The sequence below is a fragment of the Camelus dromedarius genome, chromosome X (genome assembly GCF_036321535.1).
Source record: "Camelus dromedarius isolate mCamDro1 chromosome X, mCamDro1.pat, whole genome shotgun sequence".
In the NCBI taxonomy this organism is placed as follows: Eukaryota; Metazoa; Chordata; class Mammalia; order Artiodactyla; family Camelidae; genus Camelus; species Camelus dromedarius.
In genome coordinates this window covers 75,040,966-75,060,832 of record NC_087472.1, presented here as the reverse complement: position 1 = coordinate 75,060,832, position 19,867 = coordinate 75,040,966, and the positions used below count along the sequence as shown (strand labels likewise).

The 19,867-nt window shown below is 44.7% G+C and overlaps 1 protein-coding gene across 2 annotated transcripts in view; it reads right to left on the bottom strand.

Annotated features, from left to right (window-relative positions):
- Positions 1–3,654: 3,654 nt before the first annotated feature.
- The window catches only part of SMC1A (structural maintenance of chromosomes 1A), a 33,293-nt gene continuing 17,080 nt past the window's right edge, over positions 3,655–19,867 (bottom strand). For both annotated transcript variants that reach the window (XM_010989088.3, XM_064483132.1), the window contains 9 exons: positions 19,476–19,621; positions 19,231–19,384; positions 18,073–18,183; positions 11,184–11,340; positions 10,622–10,776; positions 10,347–10,498; positions 9,149–9,218; positions 8,752–8,862; positions 3,655–8,319 (listed from right to left, as the gene is read on the bottom strand). In XM_010989088.3, the coding sequence (XP_010987390.1) occupies positions 8,236–8,319; positions 8,752–8,862; positions 9,149–9,218; positions 10,347–10,498; positions 10,622–10,776; positions 11,184–11,340; positions 18,073–18,183; positions 19,231–19,384; positions 19,476–19,621 (1,140 nt within the window). In that variant the 3' untranslated portion in view covers positions 3,655–8,235. The remainder of the gene's footprint in view (positions 8,320–8,751; positions 8,863–9,148; positions 9,219–10,346; positions 10,499–10,621; positions 10,777–11,183; positions 11,341–18,072; positions 18,184–19,230; positions 19,385–19,475; positions 19,622–19,867) is intronic.

Here is a 19,867-nt window from a genome sequence, read left to right as displayed (position 1 = left end):
CAAAAATGACAGCCATGCATCAGGCCTAGAGAGCAACTAGTTTAGATTTGAGAAAGGGATGGAGGGCTCCAGGAAGGTTTTTTGGGGGGTAGGAGTGGACTTGATGGAATACGTAATGTAATAGAGATTTTTGAAAAGAAAAAAATGAAATATGTGATAAAGTAAAATGGTGAAAGAGAAAAAAGAATTAGAAACTACAGAAAAAAACAAAAACTGGTACAAGGAAGAAGCTATAAAAGTACATTAAGTGGTGATGCAATGAACAATATTTACAGTCATATTAATATAACTGTTTATTGCTTTTCAACTTTTTTTAGAACCATGCTATCAAACTATAGACACAACATACACAGAAAAACCTTAATCATGATTACAGAACAGAATTCAACGTTACCAACTTTGGCATATAAAAGACCAGATGATAGAAGTTGGGAAGCTGATGGTGGGGAAGAGGGCAAAAAGTAAAGATATTCTCATCTAACAAAGTTCTGGTCAAGAAATATTATCTCTAGCTCACGGAATAAGGAATAATGGTGTTACTTAAATTCAGAAAGGTATCTAATAGAGAAACTAAGTTATATTAGAAGCAGGAAGACAAGAGTTGAACTGGGTGTAAATTATCTAAATCCTGTCATACCAGGACAGCAATGGGTAATGTCTGAAATTGATAAGACAAATGCCCACATAGCACAGCATATTATTTAGATAGGGAGATAACATTCAGAAGAAATAACTAAAAGTGGCTGTTAATAATTAAAAGTTACAGAGTGGGGGTGGCGATGTGTGGGTCAATAGACTCTTCTGATGTCCTTTTGTACTGATTTGAGTTTATTGATTTGTTTTCTGAATAGTGTGCATGTATTTCTTCTATTTTGAAATGAATGTGTATTTAAAATTAATTTTTAAAAGCAGAAAAAGAACATTCCTGGCCACCACTTACTCCCTCTCCACAAATTCCCTTATCCCTGAAGACCTAATGGCAGCAGAATATAAAAAAACTTTCAGAAACCTTGCAGTCTCCCTTCCTGCTTCTCCCTTAAATGCAGCGCTGCTGCAGTCAAACTGGAATTTGCCAGATTTATACTCATCTCCTTGCTTGTTTTCATGTCTCCTAGGCCTGGAAAAAAATTACTCCTTATCTCTACCAGTTGGAATCTTCCCTATTCTTCAAGGCTCAGCTCAAATTCTACTTCCTCCAAAAAGTCTTCCTTAGTACCCTGGAGAACTTCTTCCTCCCTCCTTGGCAATTTATGCCTCTAACTATAACACTTACACGTTCGTTCTTCAAGTATGTTATTTAGGTCAATGTTTCATGCCCCCAACCATCTTTCACACCCGCTACTGGAGTGATCTTCCTAAAATACCAATCTGACTCTATCACTTCCCTGCTTCAAACCCTTCCACGGCTTCCTATTGCCCAGAGTTAAAGCTAAGCTTGATCGCCTGGCTTCCACCCCTTCTTCCACTAGACGGGACAGTGCCTGCATCTCCCCAAATCCATGTGCTTTCACACCCTTAATATAACTTTGCTTAGGCTGCTCTTCTGCTTGGAATGTTCTTTCCCCTCTTTCCACATGGTAAACAGCAACTCTGCCTTCAACACTCAGTTCAAGTACCCCATTCTCTATAAATGCTGTCCTGAGTACTCCCTCCATCCCACCCCACCCCAGGAAGAACCATCTAGTGGTCTTATATGCTCTACTCTGCCTCATCTAGACTTGTTACAGCTGGTGCACTTATCTGCTTATCTATCTGAGTCCCCAATTAAACTGTGAATTCCTGGAGCTTAAGGAGTACGTCCTATCGCCAGAACCAAGCACAGGGCCTGACACCCAGCAGGAACTCAACGTATGCTTGCTGAATGAATGGATGGAAAAGTGATGACCGAGTGAATACAGGAATGAACAAATGAGCAAATGAGTAAATGCTTATACTAATGCATGAATGAACAAGTTAATAAGTGAATGAATGAGTTATACATGAATAAGCGAATAAATGAATGATGAGTGGGTGAATGAGTGAGAAAAAGAAGCCAATAAGTAAATAAATGAAAAGTGCCTGTGCCAGTGAGGAGATGAGGGAAGAATGAGTGAATTCCCACCTCTGTGTCTTGGTTCAAATTCGCCTGGAAGAACTTTCTGCCTTGCTCTCCACCCACCTAGAGTGCACGCCAGTGTTAACCTCTTTTAGAGTACAAGGAACAGACACACTCAGGTTAGTGACAGAGATTTATTGAAGCATTCACAGGGAATAAGGAAGACAAAAACAGCTACATAGGCAGCCTCACAGAACAGAAACTTGAAAATGTTCATGATCCAGAGCAGCTCTAGAGCCTGGCTTATCTTGTCACCCCCTCAGCTGCAGGCATCTGTTGCTCCCTTCTCTAGTGCTTCCCGAAATGGTGACTCAACTTCTTTCTGGCTGTATTTATACTCCTCCTACTGCTACTGACTACCTTCTTTCTTTTCCCCTCCTTGCCAGCCCGTGGCCTTCGGGGCCTCCTGGCTCCTGCAGCTTCCTGGCTTCAGTTCCAATTAATCCAGGGCTCCTCTGCACTGTAACTTCTGCTTGCCTTGTATATCCCACTGCCTCTTTGATTCCTGTTGCCTTGCTGCCTCACGGTTCCAGCTGCCTTGTGGCTCTTGCAGTCTCTTCGCTTCCGCTGCCTCATGGATCTTGTCTGTTCAAGCCTTCTGCTGCTTCGTGGATCTCACAGATTCAGGGTTTTGTCTCATGGTTTCTGTTCCTCACGGCTACTGCTACATCGTGGCTCCTATTGCTTCATGGCTTGTGTGTCCTTTTGGCCCATTGTCTTGTTGCTTCATGGCTTCTGCTACTTTGTGGCCCTACGTTCTCATGATACGTCCCATGGTTTCTGCAGGTTTCTCCTGGCTTTTGCTGTTTAGTTTCTGACACCCCCTCATCCACCACCACTTCTGCCTTGCTAAATTCTAATTTCTGGTTCACTTCTGAATGTCTCACATCTGGTCTCCCTGAAAAAAGGATCTGATGGTTTCATACATTTGCCATTCGATACAGGCCATCCCTAGGAGGCGGAGTTCTTACATCAGTTCACCTAATAGGCCACTGGCCAACCTAGGGATTGGCTGTCCTTGAATAAGATACTATCCCAACTTAACCATCTACAGCCAGGATTGTGAGGTCACATGGTACAGAGCATGGCAACTCATGCTTAATAACCCCCTTAGAAGGGACTGTGGGCATGGCAGTTCTGCTGAGGGTTTCTGGAAGGGGGCAGTGTAATTGGCAAGCTTCTTGTTGGCCTGTCCAGGACATCAACCTTCACGGCCAACCCATGCCCCTCATTCTCCCTGGCCTCCTCTGCCTGTCCTGATCTGCAATGGGAGAAATCAAGGCTCTAGGAGCGATGTGGGAAGGGAACTTAGGTTCCAGTTCTGGCTCCAACACTCCTTAGTGGCAGAGCCTTGGGCAAGATTCTTCCCTTCTGAGAGCCTCAGGAGGGGGTTGGACAAAGTCTGTAATTCCCTTTGCAGGTCTGACATCTGGGCATCTCCCTTTAGATTACTGTATAAAGGATATGAGTCTTATCTGGGGAAGCCCTCAAAAACATCTCTTGGGGTAGGAAAGAGGGAGTCAGAGTCCTGGTTTTGAAGAGCCTCACTACACACAGGAGGTGCTTAGCCAAGATTTATTGAACTGGATGAATGAATCAATGCCAGGGGTTGGGGGAGGGACCACACAGCACACAGAGAATGTTCACCTAACTTGAGGGAGGAATTCCAGTTGCTGAGGAGGCTGGAAGGAGATTCTGATTCAGATGGATGAGGAAGGAAAATGGGATAGGGTAGGAATCTTGGCTATTAACGAGTATTCACTCTATCCTTTCAGTCACTCTCCACATCCAATAACCAGTCACCAAATCTGGTTCACCATCTTCCCTTAACAGCTCACACCATACCACCTCCAATCCATTCCCACTGCCCTTGCTGTTGAGTAGGCCTGGTATTTTCAACAGTTCCCTAACTAATCTCCCTGTCTCCATTCTCTCCCTTGCAAATGTACTCATTCGTGCATTCATTCATTCAAAACCTATTTACTGGGTGCCTATTTGGGGTCAGGCACTGTACTTCTTGCTGAGGATATACCCGTAGCAAGTAAAACCCAGGCTCACCCTTGTGGTGCTTACAGCTTATTCAGAGAGGCAAAACAAGCAAATATAAAACAGTGTGAGAACTGAACAACAGGGAAACTGCAGGCATGGGAACATACAGCATGAGCATCTAACCTAATCTAATTCCGCACTGCCCAGTCAGAAAGGAGTTTGCTAAACTCTCATCTGGAGTCTCCCCTGCTTAAAACTACCCCATGGCTCCCCTGCTGCCTTCCGCCCATAGCTCCCAAACCTGCTGTACCCTAGAGTCTTGTGCTAACTCTTATAAGCACTCAAGAGCCTGAGGCCTCCACCCCAGTTACAGAAAATTGACCTTTTAGAGGCTGGGGCCCAGGATGACCCAAGTGTTTCTGGTGCACAGCCAGTTTGGGAACCACACAGTACTACAAGGTAAATCTGAACTCTGAAACCAGGCTCTTCCAACTCTTTTCAAATCTGGTTGACTACCTCTCCAGCTTCATTTCCTGCTGCTTTTCCCCAGTCCAGGAAACCTTATGCTTCAGTATTTCTGAATTGCTCTGCTGTTTCTTATCTTTGGGTCTTTGGCATACTGTTTCCACTACCTGGAGATTCCTTCCACTTGCTCTGCAACTGGCTGATTCCTGCCAGTCCCTCAAGACTTAGCTCAGGTGTTACCTCCATGACTAGGATGCCTTCCGGGAACCTCAACCTAAGCTAGATGCTCCTCCTTTTTCCATGCTCCTGTCAGAGCACTGATCACACTGTTTTATGAATTGCCTCCCCGATTAGACAGTGAGTTCCTCAAAGGCAGGATAATGATTTGACTCATGTTTGTGTCCCTGGTGCACAGCACTGTGACTCAGAGTGAAGTAACCAACTAAAGGTAGACACTGTCATGGAGTATTCTTCAACTCCCCTGGACCAAGACCACCGGGTCCAAAGCATAAGGGAGGCAACCTAGTGTCCTCCAACTAGCCCTAGGGATTTTATTCACATCCAGCTTGCTCTTGGAAACACACCATGGTGTCTGCTCTCCTCTGGGCACAGCCTTCACTGAGCACATGTTGCCTTGTGATGACAGGAGGCAGTGTGGCACACGGGGAAGCACTGGGCAAGCACAGAGAATATCCCAGTTGAGGTTGAGGTGCTGCCACTGAACCCCTGAGATCTCAGACAAGTCATTTCACTTCCTTGATCCTCAGGACCTAAGTCCTTTGTAGCACTTGTGTTCCTATGTGCCAGGGCCTTAGTCCAAGTGGCAGCTCATGTAATCCTTTCTACCCTGAGGTAGAGATTAGTTATCCAGATTATTATCCATACCTACTGAATTACATTTACAGGGATGGGACCAGAACAAGGAGCTCCACATCCTTTGGACAGGGAACTGTTGCTTTTCATTATAAGCCCTTCTGTACTATTTTATTTTCTAACTGGTGTATATATTGCTTTGATTAAAAAAAAAAAAAGAAAAAGGAAAAGGAAAAGCTTCACAAGTGATTCCGGTGCACAGCCAAGGTTGATAACCACCCTCACAGTAGAGAAAGCACAAGACTGAATTGGGTCTGGATTCAAACCTTCACTGTTATCTAGTAGCTGTGTTACTTAACCTTCCTGGGCCTCAGTCTCCTCATCTGTGAAGTGGGGAGAATAGCAACTGCTACCTGTAAAGGCCTGTGAGGATCTAGGTGCCAGCCAAATTGTTTCAGATATTATTTCATTTCATCTTCCTTACACCACTGCAAGGGAGGTGTATATTATCTCCTTTCCTATGTGAGGAAACTGAGGCTCAGGGAAGTGAAGTAACAGGCTTAAGTTTCTACAGCTAGGATTTGAACCAGGGTGACTCCCAAATTGTGCTCTTCCACGTATGCCAGCATTTCCCAAATTATGGCACACATACCAGTAGTGGTATGTGACTTCTTTGGTTGAACACAGACAAATTTATTTTGTTTTGATAGTTATGCCTTTTAATATGTATTAGAAAAATACATACTTAGCACATCAAACCCGTCATTTCACGGTTATCACTACTTAGGATAAAATCAAAGTAGATAACAATATTAGACCTAAGACAACCTCAAGAAAAATATTGAGTAAATAGTACAGGAGGGCAAAAACAAAAATATAAATAGCCTATGACTCTGCAATTCAACTTCTAGGAATCAACCCCAGGCAAATTTTCTCTCTCTGCCTCTCTCTCTCTCTCTCTCTCTCTCTCTCTCACACACACACACACACACACACACACACACACACACACACAAATGTTCCTGTGTTTTATCCTATGACAGCAGAACAGAAAACAGTCTTACTGTCTATTACAAGAGAAATGGGTAAATAAAATGTGGTAGAGTCACACTATGGCAATCCACATAACAATTACAAAGGATGAACTGCATCTACATTTAGCAACATGCATAGATCTCAAAAACATTGCTAAGCAAAAAAGAAAATTGCAGAATGATTCAATATACCATCTGCATTAAACACAATATTTCCAATGAATTCATATGCAAAAGTGTTAAAACAAAGTCTAGATGGATGTACAACAGACATTAAGGCAATTAAGAGGGGGAGGGGGAATGGCAGTCAAATGAAACTAGCTTTATTTCTAACAATCTAATTTCTTAAAAAGAAAATGGATTCGTGCATTCCTTGCGTAATCAGAACTGACTTAACTTTTAAAAAACAAAAACGTAGCATACAGATCAGGACAAAGTGATGGTCTGATGGTATATGTGAACAAGCAAAGACTGACCTCATGGCAGCAGACTCTGCTGCCTCTGCACGGTCCCTGCAACTAATATTAGTTCCTAAAAGGGACGTCATACACACTTGGCAGGGATGTGGCCCAGGCTACCTCTCCCCTACTTCCTCACAACCCAGGTTGGGGCCCAGGCACTCAGTTATCATACATGGTCGAAGCATTAGGCTTCCTTAGGCCCTCTGCTTACCAGGTAAACCCCACCAGTGCCCTGGAACTTTCCCAATAACCAGGGCACTCTGCATCTCCCAGATTTGGAGGCTCCTTCTGACCCTAACAGCTGGGATCAGAAGCACTCAGGGGTTGGGCATGAGAAGGCTTGGATTCTGAGGGGTTGGCACCTAGTGGGCTCCAAGCAGGGATAAGGCCTCCAGTGAGGAGTTTGACATCATTAAATCCTATGAGGTAGGTAAATACTGTTAGCCCCATTTTACAGATGAGGAAACTGAGGCACAGAAAGGTCCAATGACTTGCCCAACATCAAACTAGTAAGTGATAAAAAATGGGCCTAGAACTGTCCTCAGAGCCCAGGCTCTGCTCCTAGTACCCAAACAAATCCTACCAATTTGTCAAGGTCCAGCTCAAATGTGACCTCCAGGAAGCCTGGAGGTGATCGTCCTCTTCGTAAATTCAAAGCACCTATACAAGATTCTGCTAACTACGGGAACTCATGAACCCACTAGCATTTCCTTAGTAGGAGGGTAGAGATCATGTCTGATTCAGTTCCATATTCCTAGCATACAGCCTGACAAAACAGAGGGTGTTCAGTATGTGTCTGATGAACACACGAATGAATGAAAACATGAATGAGTGAATGAGGGCAGTTTCATGTAACTGCCTGAATCCTATGAAGTCCAGAATACTTTTGCCCAGCTCTGGGGTGCTGTCATACTAAGCTCTCTTGGAATCAAATTCAGCCTAGGCTCCTTCTAAAATGGGTCTCCAATATCTTTATTATTTTGCAAACACACCCACATGCACACATGCAGGCACATATACACACACATACATACCCACACACAAGCAAAATGCAGGGGGGCCCAAGGGACCCATGATCATGGTTGATGGGAGAAGGTCCAGGATGAGGGAAGGGAGGGATGGACAGATGACCCTGTTCAGCTCAGTTCAGCTCAGCTCAGCACCTCCTTCCAGAGGCCAGGATGCTCCCTGAAGCTCAGGAATTTTTGCTCCAGAACTAACATCACCTCTGTTCCTCTTCGTGCTTGATAGCAGTGCCTAAATCCCATGATTATACCAAACAGGGACAGGAGGTAGGGGAAGGTTGGGAGCCAAATATCCAGAGATTGGGAGAGGGAAGGCTTAGGGATCCAGACAGGGCAGGAGGGCAGAACTACTGCTACTGCTCATTGGGGTTGGGGTTGGCATCTGGGTACTTGGTGAGGTCGAAGGTCAGGACTTTGCTGATCACACAGTCCCCTTGCTGAAGGAGGAGGGAGAAAAAGAAAAATAAAATTGTAAGGAGAGAATTAAGAGGGGTCTAGCGCCCCAGGACTGGGGGCCTCAAACCCTCCTCCCTACATAACCTGCCCAAAGCCCAGGCAATGTTCTCTGGGTGTAAGAGGATGTGCTCGGTCCCATGTGCCTTCTCTCCCTACCTACCTCTGCACTCTCCTCCTTTGCTCTGCTGTCTGGATGCCTCTGCCTGGCCTTTCCACCTGTCCCCAAATGCAATGGCCCTGCCTAGCTGGGCTGGCTAAGCCTCCAGGGCAGAGCTCCAACAAGCCCAGATGGCTGTTCAGGACCTGAGTCCCTATGCTCCCCCACCCCCATGCCCGTCCAGTGCAGCCTTCCCTTCCTGCCCTGGGGACTCAGGCAGGGAGTAGGGCTGGCTCCTGAGCCAGGCCCGCCCTACCTCAGGGTAGACGCCAATGAGGCTCTCTGCCTTGGTGTAGAACTCCTCCTTGAGAGAAATGACGATGGCCTGGAAGTTGCAAGTCGACTGCTCCTTGATGTAATTTGCCACCTGTGGGAGGGGCCGCCGAGCACTTAGCAGGGCTGAAGCCCTAACACTCCCCATCTTTTCCAGTCAGAACCAGAGGCAGATGGGGTGGGGTAGGGGGGTGGAGGGGAAGGGGGAAGAGAGGCTGAGAGGAGGCCAGTGACTAGCACAGTGAGGAAGAATCTGGGCCCAGCCTCCCGGGCACAGAGAGCAGGCAACAGGAACGGCTAGGGCGCACTCAGGAACTGTTCCCTGAAACCCAGCCCCGACCTGGGGCCTCCCTCCCGGGCCCCACTTTTCTTGCACCCACCTTGCCAATGTTGGTGTTATCCAGGGCAGCATCGATCTCATCCAGGACGAAGAAGGGGGCTGGCTTGTAGCTGGGAGGGAACCGGTAGGTGAGCTGACACAGATGGGGGCAGGGGCGGGGCAGGACAGCCCCAGGGCCCACCACACAGGCCAGCCTCCCCTTCCACTTCTTCAGAGATTAAAAAACCTAAGTCTAAATGATGCCTGAGCCCCTAAAAGCCAACATACCAACTGAGCCCTCCTCTGCATCCAGCCCTGTGCTCTAGAATCCTGCAGAACCAGGAGAAGACATGGTCCTCTCTGGAGTTTCCAGGATGGTTGGGGAGACAAAGCTGCCCTAGGCTCTGGCCATACTGACCAAGCTACTTGGAGGTCTACCCCAACCACCCACACCATGCTGTCACATCTCCCTGCCTCTGCACATGCTGTACCCTCTACCTTGGAACACCTACTGGTCTCCCTGGCTAACTTCTACTTATCCTTTGCGTTTCCTGCTCAAGTGTCACCTGCCCTTGAAAGCCTTTCCTGGCCACCCACACCCTCCCAGATTGGGTTGGTGGCCCTCCTCTGTGCATCCACAGCCCACATGCTCACACCCATTTACAACACTTAGCTCACTGTCTGTTTACACAGCTGGCTTCCACTAGACCATGAGCTCCTGGAGGACAGAAGCCATGTCTGACTCATCTGTGTACTTAATCCCCCAACAGGGTCTGGTACATAGCAGCCCTCGAGAAATGTTCATTGAATGACACTGTACAATCAAGCGCTAAGTTTTTGGGGGGTCAGATTCAAGTACTATTGGCATTCAGAAGGGGGAGGTCAGGGTATGCCACAGTGGTCGAAGCAGGCTTCCTAAAGAAACAGGAGGAGGAAAATGAGATGTGAAGGGATGGTAGGTGACGGTCAAGCTAGATTTGCATGAAAAGGGCTTATTAGCCAGCAACTGTGTGAGCAAAAGCTTGGCAGTGGGACTGAATACATGCAGGGGAGGGCATGCTGAGTGGATGAGGGTGGATTGGGGAGACAGTTCCAGGAAACCAAGGCCAGATATGCTGTAATAGGTAGGGAAACAGGGGTGCAATCCAGAGTCCATCACATCTTCACCTCCACAGATCTCTGCATATCCTTGGACCTCAGAGCCTTCAGTGGCCTCAGTTCAGTCTCTCCACCAACTGCCCTGGGGGGCACGGCCTTACCTGTGTATGGCAAAGAGCAGGGCCAGAGCTGCCACTGTTTTCTCGCCCCCTGACAAGTTGTCCATAGGCCGGAAGCGTTTGCCAGGAGCCACACAATTGTAGTTGATGCCATCCAAGTAGGGCTCCTCAGGGTTCTCAGGGCCCAAGAATGCCTAGGGGGAAAGCAGCTGGGTCAGGGTCTGGGTCTGGGTCTAGATGGGGATGAGGACAGGAAGCCTGGGGGGAAGGGCAAATGAAAATAGTAGGGGCTAGCTGGGTAAGGGGCTCCAGCCTACCTGGGCACTGCTGTTACGGGACAGGGCCTTGTAGATCTCATCAATGTTGGTGGCCACAGATTCAAAACAAGCATTGAAGCGGTCAAAGCGCTCCTTCTTGATCTGTTCAAATGCTTGCTTGGCCTTCTTGGCTCGTTTTCGGGCTGCCTCAAACTCTGCCACAAGGGAAAGACAGGTGATCCCTCAGTGGCCAGGCTCTGCCAAGGCTGAAGACCATGCCCTGGCAAACATGGCCTGCAAGTGACAATCCACGGGGCAGGGACATCCCAGAGGGAGAGGAATGCCTGGGGAAGATCCCAGGAAGACGGGTCCACCTTTGCACTAGGTGGCTGGCCCACCTGCGTCCAGTGGGCTCCACCAGCAACCATTTGTATGGCCTCAGACAGGTCATTCATCTCTCTAAACCTCAGCAGTTTTCTACCCTATAAAGTAGGTGTAATAATCCCCACTGTTCAGGACTCTTAAGAGTTTCAAGTAAGAGGGCATGTAAAAATGGGAGCCCCTGTCTTATCTCCAGCCTCCTGCCTGCATTTTAGGCCCAAGTAAAAGAGGGACCCCTCACCGTCTGAGGTCTCCTGGAACTTGTCTCGGACACTTTCCAGCTTCTCCATGGCCTTCATGTTCGGAGCAGCAATACGCTGGAGCACACTCTGCTGCTCATTCAGCTTCTGCTGCAGTGTGTTCATCTCCTGCTTGATCTCCTCCTCGGCCTGGGCATCCTGCAAACCCCAGGCCCAGCAACATCAAGAAGGGCCAGGCCCCTGAGCCCAGGTCCCTACAGAGATGCTTGTCCAAGCGGGGGCCTGGGCACATGTTCTCAGGCAGAAGGCAGGTTCTTCTTCCCTAACAGATCTTGCACACGGTAATCATTCCCACCATCCCTGGAAATGACAGGCTGATGTCGCTTTTCTCATCTCTAGCCCTTCCCCCAGGTCCTGTTAACCTCTCCATCTCTCAGGAGGAGCAGCTGGTGGTGCCCCTCTCTGGCTCTCAGCCCAGGCCATGAGCCAGCACCATCCCAGGGTGACCTAGAGGCTCCCACACAGGCTGGTCTGGACTCCACTTACAGCTCTACAATGAATAAAGCAACTCACGTTTTCTGCTCAGATCACTACACCTTAGCTAATTCCACTTGAACTTGGTTTTAGGTCTTACAGATACTGCAATGCATGTCTGGGCTTGTACCTTTCTGCCACTTTTAGTCAATAAATATTTACTGAATGCCGTCCGATGCCAGGCACTGGCCCCTCATATCCTGTGAGCCGTGGCTCCTGTGCTCACACAGCTCATGGACTAACAGAAGAATGCATATAAATAATCAGAACAACATATGGTGAATACTGAAGCAATGATAAACAGACAGTAATGGGTCAGCACACAAGAGGGCACCTAACTCAGACTCGGGGGCTAGAGAAGGCTTCCAGGAATATGTTTAAGCTCAGGCTTACAGGATCAATGGTGAGGACACTTTGAAGGAATACTCTTTCCATGCAGACAGGAGTTATCACATGCAAAACCAGGGTTTTCTCATGGTTCATTCAAGGAAATCAAAGCAACTCAAAACAGTAATCAACTTTAATAAACTTCAAAAGCCAAACAAATAAACAAAGAACAATTCAATATGGCAATAGTAGCAGTTGTGTGTGCATGCACTCGTGTGTGTGCGCTAGGCAAAGAGACAAGGCTGGAGGCACATGAAGAAACCCGATGACAAAGGGCTTTTTAGGCGTTGTGAGAAGTTTGGACTTTACCTCAAGGGAGGTGATGTACCAATGAATGACTTCAAGTACAGGAAGGACTGAAAATATATATATATATATTAGAAAAGCCCTCCCAAAGATCGCTATATACTGCTACAGAGTGGTCTCCTGGATATACTATAAGTGAAATATGACAGGAAAGCAATAGAATGCTATCTTTTATCTAAGAGAGGGAATATGAATATATTTACATACAAATAAATTTGTATTTTAAAAATCCAACAACCAAAAATAGATAATCCAAAAATCGAAAATGGTCACACACAGAGGAAGGGAGGTGAAGGGTACAAGAAAGGAAGCTAAACTTCTCTTCATGAACCTTGTATTATACTTTTGGTTTTAGAACCAAATGAAGAATTTACTTAATTATAAAACAAAATCAAATCAAAATGTGAAAACCACTGGGTAAAAAAAAATATTGTGGAACAAGATATTCACAAGATGCCAAAGAATGACCCTAAAGATTACTTATTACTTACAAAGGTAAAAGTGTACGTTTAGCATTGAGAAATCTGGCAATTGATACCTTAACTGAGGATCAAACTCAGCATCATGAATAGTGGGACACCCTAACATTATGTGCCTCCTGGCATGATGCAAATATAAAGTACACAGTGAAATGTTCTTGCCAAAAAATTACTTAACCCAAATCCATCAAGCCTCCAAACTACATCAAGCTTCCAATTTATAGGAAATACAAGGTTAGGAGGAACAAACTAGGCAATAATGAAAGGAAATTAACATCTATAATGTACCCATAACACCCACTCTTCAAGACAACACATAGTCTGTTCAAGAGATCAATGTCATGAAAAAAGGTGAGGAGACTGTCCCACATTAAAAGAAACTAAAGAGAACAACCCAAAGCAGTACATGAATTTGATTGGATCATAGCTTTAAGAACAACAAAAAAACCCAACTACTATAAAGGATACTTTGTAACAACTAGGGAAATTTGAAATAAGGCTGGGATACTAGATAGAAAATTATTATTATTTTTCTTAGGTGTAAAATCAAACTGTGGTTATGGAGGAGAATCCCTTAGTCCTAACATGCTGAAGAGAGTTAAAGTCTGCAACTTCTTTCAAATGGTTCAGAAAAAACAAAAAAGTGTGCAGTGCAGACGGAGGGAGGGAATCAAGAGAGATAAGAGAGAAAGCAAACTGGGAAAATGCTTATTGATCAATCTAAGGTGAAAGGTATATGGGTACTATTCTCTCAATTATTCTGTAGGTTTGAAAATTTTCAAAATTAAACTTGGAAAAAGTAAAGCAGAATGCTAAAAAGGGAAATCCTTTAAAAATTGAAAACGAAACTAAAGAAATCTGACTACATATTAACCTGGTTAAACACTCAAAAGAATTCTTTCAAATCACTTCAAAACATAGGTCCATGTCCAATGAGCCATTAGCTTAATGACAAAAAGAACCTCAAGGAAATCTTAAACAGTATTCAATAATCAAATTGCTACTAATATTTTATTGTGATTTTCTATATACAGGATACCGTAAATATATTATTTGCTAGAAACCAAGATTTTTGGCAAGAATAATTGGGAGACTCAAACAAAATCAATGATGTTAAACTGTGACAATTACAATTTCAGTTGGAAGTATCAATATGAACTCATGATACATTTTTCCTTCAGAATAAAAAATGCATTTTGTAGCCCAGTCTACTGAAAAGTTCTGGAAGCACTGAGCAACCCAGTAGTCATGAACACTCCAGTGTCCAGATGGTAGTCACTAAATGATAGCATTTCCCACTAAAAAAAGTCAGAGCTTCTCAGAGAAATGGCTAATTCCAGATCTGGGGTGGGAAATGTAAAGGATGAGCCTGGACATACCAGGAAGCAGGGAAGATATCAAAGACTACAAGAGCCATGTCAAAATGATTCAGAAGCCAACTTGAATGAGCTCCCACTGGCCAAAGACGCAACAACTTGATCCAACAAGAAGGATAATAATCACAACAGAGTGCAACACATCGAATGTGTTTAAATCCACAAGTTCACAATGACACGAAAACAACTCAGTGGATAAATCTTGAGAATGCCAAAGAACCAACTCATTATTTTATAAACTGGTAAATAAAAGGAATGAATCAAGCATACATATCCTGCTTTTCCTATACAAACTACTTCAGGGTAACCAAATAATTGATGAGAGGAAATCTCTCTTTACAGTATTCCAGCTAATAAAGACATAATAGAATAAGATGACCATTTTGCAACCCCTGACAAATTATTGGATCTAGGCAATAATTACCATGGCTGCAAACCATAGAAAAAGAGCCACAACCAGACATTATGAACCTCCTGATGGAAGTAATGATGTCACTTATGAAGCAGTCTCTAGCAAAACAAACTCCAAAATGAGACGAGACATTTTCAACCCATCACTATTATCAACCACCTATCTCTCTCATATTCGACTCAACTCAAGCAAGAAAACTGAGTGTGTATGTTATTAACAATCAGGGAAGGCAGGGGGAGGTATAGCTCAGTGGTAGTGTGTGCTTAGCATGCACGAGGTCCTGGGTTCAATCCCCAGTACCTCCATTAGAAAAAAAAATCAAGGAAATGTGAATACTAATCATAATATCAATAGTAAGGAATTGTATAATAATATATAACTCCAATGTTATTTTTTGGGTATGACAATGGCTCTAAATATTTTAAAGAATTATATCTCTTATAGAGATACATTCTGAAATATTTATAAATGAAATGATGTGATATCCAGAATTTATTTTTAAACAACCTGGGGGTGGGAAGGGGAGGATGGAGTATGTGGGCGTGCACATGAAACAAGTTTGGCCATGAGCTGATAACTGCTGAAACTGGTGATGGCCACATGAGACAACACTGTACTATTTTACTTTTGCATATGAAATTTTCCATAATAAAAATCTAAAAATAAGAACAAGAAAAAAAATCAACTTGAAGTGGCTCCACTGGCCAAGGATGGGACAATTTGAACATCAAAAAATAATCCAAATAGAGAAACATACCAAAATACATTTAAACAAGTGTTTATAATAAAGCTTATAATAAACACAAATTAAAAACCTTACTGGTCACCTTTAAGGGTTACAAGGGCAATTAACTCATTCTGAGAGCTGGTAAATAAAGGAAAAGAATTGTGTTTAATTCTGTTACTAACTGTATTTCAAAGAAACTAAACAGTTGATGTGAGAAAGTCCTTTTTAGGAATCCAGTTAATAAATGTAGGGAGAATGAACGAATCAGAAAATTACCATTTTGCGATCCTTAATGGATCTAGGCAATGATCGTTAACAGTTGCTAAAACCAGCTGTGGAAAGGCTGATACGGAACTTTATAAAACTGATGGGGCTAACAACACGTGAACCTAGTGACCATGACCGTTTTTCCTTTTTTAACTTTATATTATGTAAATTTTCAAACATACACAAAAACGAAGAGAATCATATTAATGAATCCCCACGTATCTATTAACAGCTTCAATAACTATCAACGCATGGCCAGTACTCTGCCATCTATATCCAATTCCTTTCTATATTCAATGATTTTAAAGCAAATTTCAGATATTTTTTACTTCATCCACAAATACTTCAGTATGTATCTCTAAAAAAGGGTTTCTAAATCTTGGCTCTAATGACATTTTGGGCCAGATGACTCGTTGCTCTGGGGGCTGTCCTTTGTGTACCGTAGGATGTTTAGCAGCACCCCTGCTGTCTACCCACTAGACACTGGTAGTAACCTCTGCCTCAGTTGTGACAAGTGAGTGTGACAAGAGTTATCTCCAGAAATTACCAAATGTCCCCTAGGGAGGCCAAATCCACCCCACCCATAGAGAACCACTGCTATTAAAGATAAGGATGCTTTAAAAATAAAACCACGATACCACTATTTCACCTTAAAATATTAACAATTCCTGAACATCATAAACTATCTGGTCAGTGTTTAAATCGTGCTGATTGTGTTATAAAAATTTTTTTTACAGGTTTTTCAAAGCAGGTTCCAAAGAAGGTACACTTACTGCAATTGGCTGATATGTCTCTTAAATATCATTTAATCTATAAGTTCCCCTTCCTCTCTTTTCTTTGCAATGGATTCAAGGGAGGGGCACATATTCTAATTGATTGATTTGTCTCTTACAGTCTATAAAAGTTCTCCCTCTCTGTTTATTTCTTTCTTCACATTTATTTCTGGAAGAGAACAGGTCTTTCGTCCTTTTGAGTTTCCCATATGCTGGATTTAGCTAACTGCATCCCTGTGCTTTTATTTAACATGTTCCTCTGGCACCAGCGTTTCATATAATGGTGGCTATAAAAGCCTAATCAGATCCTTGTTGGAGTTTTTGGCAAGAATGTTTCATAAGTAATGTTGAACATTCATCAATCTTATCATTACAAAGATAGAAAGAACTGACAGTGTCTACCGATGTGATGCAAAAGAAAATTCACAAGTACATAGCTCCACCTATGATATATTCTTGCCAAAAATAAAAAAATGAACCTGAATCCAATCAAATCCTAGATCTAACTACCAGTTTAAGGGAAACACAGGGATGGAAGAACATGTTAAATAACATCATGGGACACAATCAGCCAAATTCAGAATATAGAAAATTGTACAGGACCAATGACCCAGTTTCCTCCATAAATAGGAAGAAAAAATAAAACGGGATAAGAAAATGTTATAGACCAGAAAAGACCAATTTTAACACACGGACCTCACTTGAATCCTGATTTAAACACAAAAACAGTATTTAAAAAATATATATACTGAGGTTTATTCTTATTAACGGAATAATATGTGGAATTTGATTTAAAATGTGACAATCAGAAGAGGGAAGGGTCTAGAAAAGAGTTTTAGCTATATGTTATCAATTGCTGAAGCTGGAAGATGGGTACCTGGGGTTCATTATATCATTCTCTGTTTGGAAGTTTACATAATAAAAAGGTTTTTGTTTTGTTTGTTTTTTAATCAAGTCCCCTTAGCTACAATGATGGATTGGAAAGCATCAGAAACTATTTAGGAGGCTCCTGCAGTAGTCCATGTGACAGGTGAAGTAGCCTGTGCTAGAGAGACAGTGGAAAGAGAAAAAAGTAGAATTCAACAGATGTTTAGGAGGTAGAATGGACAGGGCTTGGTAATTCATTGAATATGCAAAGTGAGAGCGGGAGTCAAGGACAAGGCTCAGATTTTTGGCTTGGACATGCGGCTGCAGCTGGCAGTGAGGAGAACAGGCAGATCTGGGGAGCAAGGCTGGGGTCTGAGGTACCTGTGGTACCGGGCATAGAGATGGCAGCTGAAGCCAGGGGAGTGGAGGACATAACCAAGATGAGCGAATGCCAAGTGAGAAAGAAAGCGCCTGGGACAGAGCCCTGAGGAACACCTGAGGTCTATCTGTTCACAGCAAAGGAGCCCTTCTCCATGCATCCGGGCTGAGACATGCACACTTGTGGAAGGGGAAGACTGGCAGCAGACAGGGATGCAGGCAACTGGGGCTGGGGGTGGAAGATGGGCCTTTGTGTGTCTGTGCGTACGAGGGGAGACCCTAAGTCACAACTCCATCCTCCCTCCCTCACCAGTTTGCCCTTCTTTCCAGCCATGGTCTGTCTCCACAGGGCCCCCAGATGGGCTGACTGACCCTCTCTCTGGACAGCTGGGAAGATGTCCCCACCCCACAAGGCGATCCTCACCTTTAGATCCTCACACAGGTCACCGTAGTCAATCTCAATGAGGGCCTCTCGTGCGTAGATATTGGAAGTTCTCTGGGAGCCACTCACCGAATCCTCCCCCTGGGAGCTACCCTGCAACGGCAAGAGGGAGAGTTAAATGGAGCAGATCAGCCAGGAAAGTGCTCCTCTAGAGGGGGCTAGGGGCTCCTTTGCAGCCTTCAGTGTCTTTGAGAAGCATCCTGTGAGAAAGCACTTGTGGCAGAAGGAACAGCAGCTTTGAAGGTAGAAAGACCCAAGTTCAAAATTGGGCTCTACCACTGACTAACGGTGTGACGCTGGGCAAGCCATGCTGTTGGATCCCGACACTTGAATCCTCATTTAAACACACAAACCCTCATCTGTAACATGGGACAATGCCTGCCTGACAGGGCTGTGCTTGGGATTAGGAGTAATTGTATCATGTGCTACCACGATGCCTGGCACACTGCTGGTGTTTAGAAAGATTTTGCTGAATTAAACAGAAATGCTATTTGGGAAGAAAGGAGGGAGAAAGACATGTGGGACCGAGATATATGTTCAGGTCAAAGACAAGATACATGCAAACCTCCTCTCAGTTAACATTCCCACCCCCTTGCTACCAAGCTTCACTTCTAGTGGATAAAATACCTTGGCTCTTCTATTGGCTAGTGTCCCTCCCTTTCCCATAACTAAGCTTCGTCACCTCTGCATTGCCGATGTCCCTTACCCAACCCTCTCCTGGCCAACCTCCCTCACTGCAGCTAAGTTATCATCCTTCAGGTCCCCCAGCTTCCGCCTTCCTTTGCTCTTGGTGAATGTCCCTCAATCCCCACTCCTACCAATATCTATCACCTGCTGGAGCTAACTTAGCTCAAGTCCCTAAGGTTAATGAATGATTTCATCTTCTCCGGGCTTACCTCCTCCACCACCTGACATACAGCCCTGCCCCCAATTTAACTTCCCTCTCATATCAAGGCTGTTACCCTTCACCTCGCCTACCCTCAGCCTCACCCTGCCTCATCTCCCCTGCATCCCTCCTTATGTTCCTCACCACCCTCACCCACCATCCTTCTCTCTCATCTGCCCTCTCTGGCCACCTTCATTCCCCATCCCTGGTTATGCTGTTCACAGCCCACACCCACCACCAACCGTAATACTTACCTCTTCCTGACTAATATCGTCCATGGTGCCCTTAGATAATGGCAACTTGATGTCCTGCATCTTGCAGGCCTGCAGCAAGTTATGGCGGTCACTGCGCTTCTGTTCAAGCTTGGTCTCAATTGCTGTCACCTCCTTTTGTAAATGGGTCATTTCCCTAAGAAGATCCAGGGAGACAGGTGAGACCCAAATCCAGTAGGCTAACCGTACTACGTAGCTCCCCCAAGCCCAGGCCTGAACCCACTCACTTGTTGGCGCCCCCCAGTTTCTTACGAATCTCCTCCATCTCGTGGTTCTTGTCATTCACCTCAGACTTCTTGGCCAGGTGCTGATTCTTCAGGTCTTGTAGCTGGGCCATGGTCTCATCTATGATCTTCATGTGTCTTTGCTCCTCCTGGTCCAAGCAGGGGTAACAAGACAAGAGGTGAAGGCTTTCCCCATCTCAGCTGCAGATCTTCTCTCCGTGCCCCTACCCTTTCCACCAGGCAGTCTGTTGGAACCTATCTTTAATGAGCTCTGCTTGCATAAACCCCTATCACCCCTTCAGGCTTCCTTTACCCTTTTCCAAATTATTTGATTGACCTTCCCCACGTATCCCATTATACAAGTTGCCTGTTGTAGAAAAGTTCAAAGTATAGAA